At 40.5% G+C, this 13,437-nt stretch overlaps 2 protein-coding genes and 1 long non-coding RNA gene across 4 annotated transcripts in view; 2 read left to right on the top strand and 1 right to left on the bottom strand.

Annotated features, from left to right (window-relative positions):
* Positions 1-83, top strand: part of LOC117996406 (uncharacterized) — a 4,715-nt gene extending 4,632 nt beyond the window's left edge. The window contains exon 8 of the mRNA XM_034984466.2: positions 33-83. Coding sequence (XP_034840357.2) covers positions 33-83 — 51 coding nt within the window. The remainder of the gene's footprint in view (positions 1-32) is intronic.
* A 671-nt stretch (positions 84-754) lies between these two features.
* On the top strand, positions 755-2,745 carry LOC138404741 (uncharacterized). The gene is made up of 2 exons (XR_011238546.1): positions 755-1,768; positions 2,515-2,745. It is a non-coding gene; the product is annotated as an uncharacterized lncRNA (long non-coding RNA).
* An 805-nt stretch (positions 2,746-3,550) lies between these two features.
* The window catches only part of kis (chromodomain helicase DNA binding protein kismet), a 29,380-nt gene continuing 19,493 nt past the window's right edge, over positions 3,551-13,437 (bottom strand). For both annotated transcript variants that reach the window (XM_034971603.2, XM_034971611.2), the window contains exons 11-16: positions 12,757-12,954; positions 11,665-11,902; positions 11,248-11,579; positions 10,438-10,584; positions 8,603-9,467; positions 3,551-7,568 (exon numbers count right to left, since the gene is read on the bottom strand). In XM_034971603.2, coding sequence (XP_034827494.1) covers positions 5,244-7,568; positions 8,603-9,467; positions 10,438-10,584; positions 11,248-11,579; positions 11,665-11,902; positions 12,757-12,954 — 4,105 coding nt within the window. In that variant the 3' untranslated portion in view covers positions 3,551-5,243. The remainder of the gene's footprint in view (positions 7,569-8,602; positions 9,468-10,437; positions 10,585-11,247; positions 11,580-11,664; positions 11,903-12,756; positions 12,955-13,437) is intronic.

The following is a 13,437-nucleotide window of genomic DNA, read 5'->3' as shown; positions in this document are numbered from 1 at the left end:
TATCTTTTCAACCCTTAAAAATCTACCCCTAGTGTTTTAGTGAAGCGCGAAGCGAGAAGAGCTACTTCTGGCATAGCCCGTAATAAAAAACTTAATGATTGGTTAGGTTAGGTTAGAACAGTTAAGACAACGCACGAGCCGAGCGAGCGCAGCGAGCGTGCCGCGGCAGCAGCCGGCGAAGTGCCAGAACCGAATTGTAGGCGTTTCCCCTTTCTCCCCGTCATTCTATCTATTTGGGTAATTAGCGACTTTGAAGTATAAATATATTTTTGAAGTAATTATAAATACTTCAAAAATATATTTTGCTGCTTTGAATATATTTCGAGTTTTATTTGGTCACAAAAAAAGGGTTTCCGAACTCTGAAATTTAAAAAAAAGTTTACTTTACTGGTCTGTACAGCAGCAGCAAAAGTATTATAGATTAGAACCCAGAGCCGTAAAACCAGTTTAAAAAAAGTATTATAGGTTTATGTTATGGTAATCTTTATATGAGTTCGTAGTTCGTACTTTGCGGTTTTGTGTTTGTACTTTGTTAAGTTCATTCTAAAAATGCTAGGGACCTAATTAATTTCATTTTATTTACATAAATCTGTAAAATCTGTAAAAAAAGTATTAGGTGTTAACGGTGGTAATCTATGACAGTATCTATCATGTTATTTATTGGTCTGTGGTATCTATCGTATTTTGCGATTTTGTATTGTGTTTGTTGAGTTCATTCTAAAAATGCTAATTCTGATTAAAGTGATTAATTTTATTTAAAAAAATGATTTTCGAGCTCTGAAATTTTAACTTCAGGAGTTTGAGTTTCAGGAGCACCCCCTTTACTGCCCTCTATCCCAATGGACGGTATTGTATTCTATAGCAACCCCGTATTCATTGCTTGGTACCTAAAATATCAATTCACCAGCAAAACTTTCCAAATCGACACGGCTTAGGAGTTCAGTACCTTGCAGCATCAGGATTGAAGAGTAAAAGACTTCGAATTCAATTAATTAGTCTATGCTCGGCCAGGAACAGCTCCTGATTCTTTATAGTTTAGGAGTGCTGTACCATGCATCATCAGGTTTGAGGAGTTCGGACTTGGAGTGTAATCATGAAGCCGTTGCTTGACACCTAAAATATCACTTCACCATCAGAAATTCCCGAATCCTCACGGCTTAGGAGTTCAGTACCTTGCAGCATCAGGATTAAGGAGTTGGGATCCGAAATTCAATGGTGTAGTCTATGCTTGATACTTCAAATAATATTGCACCATGCGCAGTTCCTGAATCACTTTAGTTTAGGAGTGCTGTACCCTACATCACCATGGTTGAGGAGTTGGGACTTGGAGTCCAAGCATAAGGTCATTGCTTGGTACCTACAACGTTAATTCACTATGTAGACTTTCTGAATCTAGGTAACTTAGGCGGGCAGTAACCCTGCAGCATCAGGATCGAGGAGTTGGAACTAGAAATTTTTATGGGACCACCACGGAAACACCACGTCGCGTAGATTTAAAAAAAAAATTTGCAAATCAGTCCAGAAACCTCGAAAAAATCGGTGTACCCACGGAACAGAAAAAACAGTGGAAGTGCTAAGTAGGCGTGGCACGCGTGCCACAATTAAGCGTAGTTACGCTTAACTGATCCCAGTCGCGTTCTAACATCGCGTGGAGTTGGTAGTCTCGCGACAAATTCATATTGCCCTAGCAATGCCGTACTGCCGTTTTGTAGTGTAAAAATGATAGTAGGAGATAAAATCTTAAAAATGGAGGTGTTTCGTATTATCGGTAAGTACGATTTTCATTGTTTTCTAATAAATCTTAATTTATTTCAATTTACTAATATTTAAGTCAAAATCAACCTTAAATAATTAAGATAAAGTTTATTTTGGATTGATTCTATTCCGAAAGTACTTCGCTCCGTGTTCGCTACTCAAATAGTGATGTGGCCAAGTAGAATATTGAATTTATCGATTGATATCGATACAAGGATATAAATAAATAGTAACGCAATAATTATAATTTATTAATGAGTGAGACGTTGCATTGATCACTAAATAGACAACAGTAGTTCCTCTAACCTTCATTTAAAATATTTTTATGTTTCCCAAAGATGCAAGCATCAAAGAGAAATGGATAGATGCAACGGGTAGAGTTAATTGGATGCCAACCAAATCAAGCATGATAATATGCTCTGAACATTTTTTTAGAAGTCGATTTTATAATATCAAATAAAGGATATAGATATACGAAACCTACTGCGCTTCCATCAATGAAAATCGTTAAGTCTTTTAATCAAATAACCTTGTTTTATTTTATTACTTTCAGTAAGTATTGAAAATACTTGATATTATAATACAAAACAACACACCTCTTAGTTATATTTTTGTATGAAGATTGACTGACTAAAATTTCATCAAAAACGGTTGATCGGTTGAGCCGTGAAAAGCTAGCAGACTGACAGACAGACAGACACACTTTCGCATTTATAATATTAGTACGGATTTATTCTCAAAATTTAATTTTGGTTTCAGCCACAAAATGATAAATGTGGTCACTCCAGGTTCTTCAAAAAGACAAAGTGATTCGGAGATTCCTGCGTCTAATCACGTTACCGATTTGATGAAGGCAATAGTCGAAAAATATATACAAAAATGTTCGCATACACCATTTATTAAAATTAAAAATAAGACTTTCGAAACGCCAGTTTCTTAACAAATATGTTTTATTTCAAGGGCAATAAATAAAATTTATCTATTTTCATACGTTGCAGTATTTATTGTGCATACTTGTAAAAGGCATGCATACATACCAGCACTTTTATTCAATTTTATAATTACCTTTTTTAATTTTATTTTTGCGAATGAACAAAATAACGAGTATCTATCGATATCGATAGGTAATTCATTGAGCTACGTGGTGCAGCCTTAACTGAGTAGGAAAAAAAAATCGACCGATCACGCAAATGTCAACCATATGTTTAAAGTAATTAAGTTTGTAATTGCTACTACTTAGAATACCGCCATCTATGGTCAAGTAGCGGAATTAATTGGACAATTGAATCTAGTGTGACTATAGCTCGTAAATACGTTCTTCCGCTAAAGCAAAATAAATCTTATTTCTAGAACGTCAGGGTTTATTTCCAAATCTGTGACGTAGGCTAGTTTTGACTAAACTTAAACGACAAATCAAATGATTTGTTTCTTTGTAGTGCAATATATGACTATCGGTATATTTGTATGAGTTTGGCGACAGCGGTTCCTATAGTCATTTTGGTGAATTGCACTTCCACTGTTCTTTCTGTTCCGTGGGTGTACCTACATGCATAAAAATAAAAAACGGGCCGAATTGAGAACCACCTCCTTTTTGGAAGTCGGTTAAAAATGAGACGCGAGGAGTAATTTTGTACCGACTATATATGAAATTTGCTATGTAGGCACCTACCTAAAAAGGTAGTTTGCGTCCCGGAAATCGACAGTTCCCGTGGGATTAAAAAGCATACATATTATATCCACGCAGAAGTCGTGGGATCATCTAGTATATTATATTAATTGAAACAACGAAGTAAAATTTTCAGTTTATTTTACGACTTGTCATCTTACTATTATCTACATACAATTCATTAATTAATTATCAATACAATACATGACGTAATAAATAATTTCATCACATTCAGCGATTTGACTTATGAAAAATATATGAAAGTTAATCAATGTTCGATAGATGCTTCTATTACTAACATTCCTACTTATGTATTAAATTATTCAATTACAAACATTATTTCTAAAATATTCTTACGTAACAGAATGCATAATTGAGTTACAATGATTCTTACTATCGCTTGCCGCTAATAATAAATAACGGACTCGAGATCTCAAAACGTAAACAGTTACTCGTCCTTGCTTCTAAAATAAGAAAAAGTTTAATACATTTACGTATACTTACATACAAACGGATCAGCCTGGCTGTCCAGCGCGGAAATGCAGCCAGTATTCTTGGCACCATTCCACGCGGGCATGATTTGTATAGTAATTAGATAAGGCTAGCTTTAAGTTTTATTGTTAATTTTAAAAAAAGTTGAGAATATTTTTTTGTTATTAATATTATGTCCTGTGGTAAGAATTAAATGAATATAAAAACTATCAACTTATCATAAAATTATTCTTTTTAATAAAACATTAGTTTTCGCATCGCAAGCCACAGCGCAGCGTCACAAGCAAAAATAACATTTCCATCCAATCACAATCAAAGTCAAGTCGTAAAAGTAATATACAATTCATAAAAACAAAAAATATTTATCAGTCTCCTGGCCGTTCCTGTCCCTACAAAAAAAAAATATCAGTCTCCTGGCCGTTCCTGTCCCTACCAAAAAATATATCAGTCTCCTGGCCGTTCCTGTCCATACCAAAAAAAAATATCAGTCCCTATGTGGGCTGTTGCACTTGTCCCTACTAAGATATCCCCCGGTATGAGATACGGAATCATATTTCACCCTCATCTGTTATATAATCGTGATAGTGATATGGTTATAGTACGCGACACGCGACAGGTCTACGAAATGGCAATCGGGGAGGGAACGCCCCGCACACCCCCCAAGCTGTTGCGCGGGTGTGCGAGGCGTCGACCTGTCGCGAACCATAGATGTGTAGATTGATATATCGCGAGTAGGTTGCCTAGCTAAATCACGTGCCGATGATGTTAAACAATAAAAAAAAAAAAATGTTTTCGATCAACTTCCCTGATTAGTTATTTATGAAAGTCGAGCATTAGCTGAAAGAATATAGCCCAAGGAGGTGAAAAAATAAAGGTTGCCTACTTTCCCCTCTGCGTAACTATAGAGTTGCCAGGTATAAGCAGATAAGTAAGCCTTTTAATATTCCCTCAATCCAACCGTATTAGGTTGTGCCTATGTAATGTGTTTGAATTAATGAATCTTTATAGTACATTTTTTTCTTAGATTTTATGAAAACACTGTGGCTTTGGCGTTACGAAAAATAAGGGTTTGGTTTTGTACACTGTACTAACTCAGGGAAATTTGTAACAGTGAAGGGGTTATTTCAATGTGCAACGTACATACAATATTTAGTATGGATCCTTTATAATAAAGAAATACACAGTGGATCAACATGATGACAAAAGTGTCTATAAAATTTTGTGTTACCAGTGTAAATTTTTAATAGTAAGAAGGGCCCATAGTATTTATTGTTTTACAAATGACTATATAAATACATTTGAATTATTATTAGATAAATCAAGTAATCCGTTAGTGATTTATCGACTCGGTTGACTGTCGGCCAGCACTTGATCTTAGCTCACGTCGGGGTCCTAATGAAGATTCTTCTGAAGACTTCCGTCCTTTCTTTCGCATTCCTTTACGTCCACCATCAGTGGAAGATGTGTCGCCTAAATTATTGTCATCTATGTTGTCCGTACTTTCAGTGTCTATGTTAGAACAATCTTTTTTTTTTAAATTTTCGTTTTCGTTGTTAGTTTCTTTTTCCCTAGGACTTGAAATTCTTTGATGTACTTTATCTTCCCTATCAGGATTGGAAACGATTGATGTCGCCAATTCGGCTGAGCGGTTCATTTCAAAATCACTAGCTTTCATGCCAGTTTTTATAACAGTCGAAGGTGCAATTAAATCTTCCAGATCCATTTCACTGGTGTTTGTCGTGTCTGAGCGTTTATCAATATTCCTAATTAACTCCGATGAATTATCCTTAATTTTTTTTGAAATGGACTGTATGGCCAAATTCTCTGGCTCATTACTTATTTCATCCAAAGTTCGTTTATGAGCAATAGAAATGTTAGAAGCAGTATCATCTGTAGTCATGCGCGATAAATATTCAGGAGGTTTTCCTAGTTTTTCATATGAATCTTTTTCTAGGTCTTTAGATTTTTTAGCTTCAGTAGAACTAACAAGACTAGCACTCAACGCCCCTGAAGCCATTTGTTCCAATAGCATTTTACTAATATCTATGTCTTTTTTGTCACCTTTTAACAGTTTTTCTTGAACAGCCGCAAATTCTGGAGGCATCTGGGACCGCAACGGATCAAAAGGAAGTTTCTTTTTATCTGCTTTGGATAAATCAGTTGCTGCTGTTTCTAGGTTGTCACTGTCACGAGATCTCTTTTCTGCTTTCAAAGCAGCCTCATAATTTAATGTTTGTTTAGACAATGATTCTAATAAATAAGGATCCGGCGGCAATAATATTTGCGGTAGATGACTTGTCTGAGAACGATCAGAAACTTTTTGCTGACGAGATGCAGAAGAAGTAGTCGTAACAGTCGACGATCTGGCAGCTGTAGTTTTCGAACTACTACGGGAACTATGGCTTGAACTATGTAAAGACGTTGCATTCGAACTTGCTGCTAAATTACCACTTAACAGTCCCAATGCATCGTATGCAGAAGACATTCCGGAATGAACTCCAAATGGCGCTAAACCACTCAAGCCTAGTTGAGGATACAACATATTTGGATTTGGAAAAACAAATGGAAATTGAGAATTTGTTGATTTCGAAGTAGACGCGCTCGATGTTTCAGCTGGTTTTCTCGTTTTAGTTTTATTGTCTGTTGAAGCACTTGTTGAACTTAGAGAATTCATATCTAGAGAAGGAAATCCAGGCAATCCTAATCCTGCTAAGTTTGCAAATATATTTCCGCCTGTCATGTTTCCGAGCAAATTAGGCATACTATTAAAAGAATTTAACAGTGGGTTATTTTTAGGGTCAAAACTACTCAAACTTGAAAGTAATTTAGGGTCGAATCCAGTCAGATTAGATAGTGTTGCAGCTAAAGTTTTAGGGTCAAATGCACTCAAACTCGATAGGCTAGCAAGAAGTGCAGGATTTAAGCCAGACATATTTTGATTTAAGTGTGTATTCGAAGATAAAATATTAGTTGACGTGGAATCAAGAGTAGGTGGTCTACCCTTTTTACGTTCTGGTACAGAACTAGTTGGCTGCATTGGAGAATGTCTCGGATTACGCACATCTTGTGGCAACTTTACATGTTCTTTTATACCTTCTGTCCATTTAGAGTCAATGTCGTACATCGGATTTTCCGCAATCCATTGTGCTAAATGTTTCAACTGCGGAGCTTTATGGCCCATCAGCCGTTTCCCCGTAACGCGGTGAACGACCGGCACATGCTCGTCGGGCGCGAGCCGCGGGGGCAAGCCACGTCGCCGCGTGTCTACGTTGGCTTGCTCGGCCAGCCATTTGTTGACTTTAGCCTCGTGAGAGTAAGGTTTTGGTGTTGTAGATGTGGTCTTTTGTGGCTTGTTGCTTTGCTCAAGAGATTGTTGTAAAAAGGATGATAATTCTTTTGACGAAGCGTGCGGTGAAGGTACATTCGTAACAGTCACAGAAAAGGGTTTTTGAGTCAGAGGAGTCGCAGCAGCGCTACTAGGAGGAGCCGCTGGCGTGACTGTCACTTCAGGCAACACTGATGAACTTTTATTTCTCGGATTGTCGTACGAAACCGAAGAAGTAGGACTTTGTCCTTTAGCAGCAGATAGCCCGAGGACAATTTCATCTAGTTTCTTTCTTTTCTTTTCTTTGGTAGTTATTTGTTCCGGTGCGGGCTGTAAAGTTAATACGATTATTAGAAATATTTAAAATCTTGTTTTTACCGGTACTTTATAGATTTTATGTTATGAATAACACGCAAATAGAGTTCTTTCGGGCTAAAGGTGGAAACATATTTTAGGACGGGGCAGACGGACACGGCTTCTGGTTAATATATATGTCGGAGATACTCGGCAGTAATCGGGACGCAAACGTTGTCTAGTGGCGTTGATCGAGTCTACGCATTATGACACAATCTGGGTTACCATGGACACGTAAGAAAAACAATATGGTTTGAAGATGGTAAGAGAAACGACTTGTGTACTTGTGTAGAATCGTATCCCGCGTTCTTATTAAGCCAACATAATAACCCTGTAGATAAACGCCCAATAGAAGGAAATAAGACGATCCTAGAGCTCTCTGCCGACATATACATAGTATATTGAACTGTGCAAACTGTCGGACGCAATCTTGAACGCTCGGACGTCAGAGAGATATCTCGCAAGTCGCGTCCTAAATGACTGTTCATTATGGTATGTCGTCATTATCATCATCATCGTCATCCTAAAGAGATATACCAAAAAGTTTACAAAAAGTTTATTCGATCGATAAGAGCAATAAAAATGAATTTAAATTTGGCCGCGAAACTACCCGCTAATCTTTTTAGGTTCATGCGCTTAGAGCTATCATGACATCACATGGATTGGTAAGAAACGGTGTTTTCTTTGTGAAATACATTCCAATTTCAATCCATATCACGTCAAAGTCAGAATTAACATGGCGGCTACGGTATCATGCGTTTTATATATTTGTAGAACGGATAAAAGAGTTAATTAACATTTTTCGATTGTAAAATACCGTATTGGTACCTAAACTTATCACTGTAATTTAATACTGGTTTCATTATCATTGAGAACATTTTACGAGGAAGGTTTAATAGTAATCTAAATTAATACGTACATATTTGACTTTGGAATAGGCTCCCTGTGCGAAGCTGGAGTGAGTCGACTAGTAAAAGAACATAGTAAAACAAAAACCTAGTAACACATACCACATTTTTCCTCTTCATCAATCTAGTCAGTGTGTCGTCCAGCCTGCTCCTCGGCTGTGCGTCCGCCTGCGGCGTGCGGCGCCCCATGGAGAAGTCTTGCGCCTCGCTCAGGTCGAGCGGCGCTGACAGGTCAACGGGCGCGGACGCAGGCGCGGCGGGCGCGGGCGAAGGCGCGGCGGCGGGGGCGGGTGGCGCGGCGGGCGCGGGCGACGGCGCCACGCGCTGGTGTGCCGGTGGCGGCGCGGGTGTGGAGCGCCGCGACCCTGAGTCGCTCGAAGCATCGTCGCGCTCCACGACCGATCTGTGCGGCTCCCGAGACGACGAATGGGCAGCCTGAGGCGACGAAAGTAAAGCGTGTAATTTGGCGCGTTCAGTTTCTACGTCAATGGCGATGTGACGTTTTTGGTTCTGTTTGCGATCGTCCGATGTTTCTAGTTGTGCACCCGCCTCATCTGCACCCTTGGACGGGACCATCGCCGCAGAGGCGGACGGCCACTCGCAGTTCTGAACGGCGTGAGCGATATGGTGGAGCCTCGTTTCGAGAGCTCTTTCTGAAAACCAGTGTTCCGGCGTCAGCGTTTCGTCAACTCTTCCCAATTTCGCCAACGTCTCCAGTTCGGAAAGGGCATCCGTGTCCTCTTCGGCGTCTCGATCGTGGACGTTTGACGTACGTTTGCTACGTCGTAATGACATTCTTGGCTCTGCAGCTGTCTCTGACGCGTCTTTGTCTTCCTCGTCAGAGACAGCTTTCTGTAAATCACTTGCCATTCCACTCTTATATTTGGCGTTCCATTTTCTAGCACAATCGGCAAAGGGAAGTTTCGGATCGCAGAATAATTTATTGTATGTGTCTCCCAATCCGTGTCTGTAAAATATGAAATTCTTAGATGTAGCGCTAAAAGGAGGGAATGTGCGAAGGAAATATACCTTAATAGAACATTACAGTCCAGGCCGGAAATAAAGCAATTGTCGGCCGAGTAATACTGGAAGGACGAGGCGAAGACAGGACTTCCCTAGTGATTTTGAAAGGACGAGGTGCCAAACAAGCCTATTTCGGCCCAGACTTATTACAATACTTTTCTCCCATTTGCGACGAAAAATCTTAAACTTATATGCAAAGGTAACCATTAGTACAGCCTAAAACATACCAATTCGAGTTTTGTTAAAAAATTTGTAATAATTCAGATTATTCATTAGATTTTAGTCTTGTATGTCTAAAAACCTAATTTATGTTAGTGTACAACCTCCTCAGCAGTATGAAACTATCCAGCAATAATTTCTATTACTGTCCTATTGGAAATTGCTGGCGTGCGGACAGTAAAGAGCCGATTACTGGCTTATTTTTTAGTAATAAATCAAATCGAGCAAGAGGGAGAAAAGTTTATTACCTAAGCGGATTGAAAAGTTTACGGCCTTACATCTAAGTAGTCACTATAATTTGTTATTAAATTTTAGAGATTCGATTCTATTCGCTGCTAGTATAAATCGACCCTTAACGACTCTCCGCACGTGGAAGCGACCCGCGGCATTACCACACGCACCAGCGCGGTGGCGTGTGGCGGGTCGCACGGTAACGCACGAAAATCTGCTGTACTGTACCACGCGGGTTTTCATAAATAATGATGTCATTTTATAAATCGAGTCTAAGATGGATCGCAATATTGTCATATTTATTTTAACAGACTTTCTAGTCATTTTTAAGCTGGTATAGAACTATAGAACTAAAATTGCATAGGGCTAAATTGGGATTTTGTCGAAAAATGACAGGTAGAAACATTTTTTGTGTTAAGATAATAATAACAATTTAGATATTCGTATTAGATAGGGCTCCTCACTTGCACACGCCCAGCACCAGCAGCTTGTCGTGGCGCGCCGGCTGCCACCACGGCGGCGCGTCAAGCGAGCGTTCGCACAGCGCCAGGCGCGCCTCCAACGCGGCATGCGGCGCCACCTCCTCGCGCAGCACGCGCAATAGGTCGATCCTGGAGATACGCGCACGTTACGCCCGATCTCACACGAGGCAATCAACATTTAATGTATTTAACAAATATTTAAACATTTCCTGTGTAGTAAATACACAAAAAGTGTAGGTAAAACACTATCATAAAAATTATAAATATCTAACATAAAATGCATTTTCAATAATGATTGTGCCAACTAGTCATATCAGCTACTTTCTATGAAAACGTCAAAATACGCGCTTAGACCCCGAGAAGGGGACTAAACATCATCCAGTTGGTAGTGAGTCGAAAAATCGAGGAGATGGCGGATTCAAGGTGGCAGCTATACCTTTCTCAGAAAGTATAAGAGATGGAAACCGTTCTTCCATCTCTTAAAATAGAAGAAAATAATTATTATCTGAAAATCTACTTGATGAGCAGAAACAATCAAGATGGCGGACTCGGATGTTCCATATTTAAAAATATATGACGACCAAACTATTAAAAAATATCTAGTTTAGACAATTTCCGCATTTTGAAAAACCAACTCTGCATGCTCGCGGACCACTTTAGCGGTCCGCGCACCCACGCGTCATACTGTTTTAACCATAGCTTAGGTTGCGTTGCAATCTCCCCGTATGAGAAGGGTCTTACTGCCGCCGACCATAGCGTCTCTCGCGTCTACAGAACACGACACTGACATACCTCTCCAGCGTAGCGATTGCTCGTTCCTCGCCGATAGGCTCCGCTTTCAAGTCCGCCCGCGTCGGTAACTCCGCCTCCCCGACAGAGAGGCCGCATTGTCGTTTACACATAGCCATAAACGCCTTGAGATAGTCCGTTAAAGCGTCGTCGCTTTTAGAATCCAGCCGAGCCAGCGATCTAAAACGGCTCCAACGTAAACTTTTCGTGGCAGGGTCGAACTCCACTCCGTAGGAGGCGACGGTACGTCGGAAGGCTTCTTCGTCGGCGCGCGTCCAACGCCACTGGGAAATTTCATCTCTAGCGAGCTGGTCCATTCTCTCTCGACGTTCCATCTGTGTAATATAAATGATCAGAATGAAACAAATACCTAGAAATAACGAAAGTGAAAGACGTGAGTAGAGTATGCTTCATATGAACCTTGGCTCGCTGCTGCAGCTTGAGCTCCTCGCGCTTGTAGTTGCGCTGGTAGGCGGTGATGAGACGGCGTAGGCGCGTGTTGAGGTCCTGCATGGAGGGCCACAGGTGCGTGGGCGCGTCGTCGTCCGGGCGCGAGGCGGGCGACGCAGCGGGCGAGGCGGCACCGGCGCCACTCGACACGTCGTCCGTGCACTCCTCGTCGCCGGCCACGCTGTCCCGAATCTTTCTCTCCTCGCTCCTGTGGCGATAACGAACCTTTACTCCCGCTTGCTCGTAAACTGCTATTTTACTAAAGAAAGGATTTCGTTACAGAGGACTGTAATCGGGTCTTTACTGGATACACGCCAGCAATTTTCCAAGAGAACTGTAATGGAAATTGCTGGACAGTTTGATACTCGGGTTCTTTAACTGAGTTAGACTAACATAAATTATGTTGTTTTACTTTTTAGGTAGGTACACGATGTTATGAATTATCATTATCATCAACATTCGAACTGCTGGACATAGGTCTCTTCTAGAAACTTCCACACGCCTCGGTCTTGTGCCGCCTAAATCCAGCGGCTCCCTGCGATTCACTTGATGTTGTTCCTGTTGATACACCCTGTATAGGGACACGGAAGTGTGGAGAATTTTTAGGGAGTCAAGGCACCCCGGGAGCACGTCAAGAGTCAGACGTATCGCACCGCGAGAATCTAGATGCGTAGGGCTGTGCGAGATGGTGTGTGTTGGTCATTGCGTATGCTCTAGCCGACATTGCTGACAGATTTCGAGACGCTACCACTGGGTTAGCACTCTTATTCCCTCACTTTCATATTTTTTATATAATATGGCAACTTCCTGAACAACAGACTTCTGATATCAACTTCAGTAACAGGTAACATACAATGCAGGCGTCTTTATATCACATCAGTAATCAATCATCAGTATTACAAACTTTGGACGGTTTATTCTTGTCCAGTCCGGTTCTCAAGTGACGCAATTTTTACCTAACTTTTCGACTATCATCAAAGTTACACTAAAGTTTTATACACCTTACACTATTATACATCTATAAACACGGCGGATAACTTTGTCTTATCATCGGGCACTCACTTGATGTCGGTACACTCGGCGTCGTCGGGCGGGCCGAGCTTGTCCACGAAGCACAGCTGCGGGTCGGAGCGCATGGCCAGGTAGTTCTCGTAGCCGTGCTTGTAGGTGCCCACCAGCAGCGACACGTCGCACTCCGCGTCCCACCAGAGGCGCGGCGGCGCGCTGTCCACGCCGCGCGGCACTCGCATGCCCATGGTGCTGAGCGAATATCAAATCAAATGGTTTATTCAAAATAGGTAATAAATTACACTTTTTGAAAGTCAGTTGTTGCATTTGTAAGATGATATAGTGGTGATAATTTTTACGCCAACTTAAAAACTAAAGCTACGAGGGTTCCAAACGCGCCCAGGTCTAAAGAATGATATTACCTTATATTATCTACGCTCGTATCATGAAATCTTGATTATGAATTCACAAGAGAACCTTAATGACACATTTTATTCACGTCTTAGATTCACGTGCATCTATTACGAAAATATAACTGTGGCTTATTATAAGCTTTGCATTTGATAGCAAAAATCTAATATATTTTTTTGCCATTAGGTTCAGTACGCTCGGCCTGGCTTCACAGCTCTAGGCTCTAGCTGTTTGACCATACTGCCATACGGTCAAATAGCTAGAACCCATACTGGCCATACTGAGCTCTAAAAAAATCAATGTTATATATTATTTATATGCGAT

Source organism: Maniola hyperantus, chromosome 1 (genome assembly GCF_902806685.2).
Source record: "Maniola hyperantus chromosome 1, iAphHyp1.2, whole genome shotgun sequence".
NCBI classification, from domain to species: domain Eukaryota; kingdom Metazoa; phylum Arthropoda; class Insecta; order Lepidoptera; family Nymphalidae; genus Maniola; species Maniola hyperantus.
The sequence above is the reverse complement of the archived record's forward strand: the minus strand, read 5'-3'. Positions and strand labels throughout refer to the sequence as shown.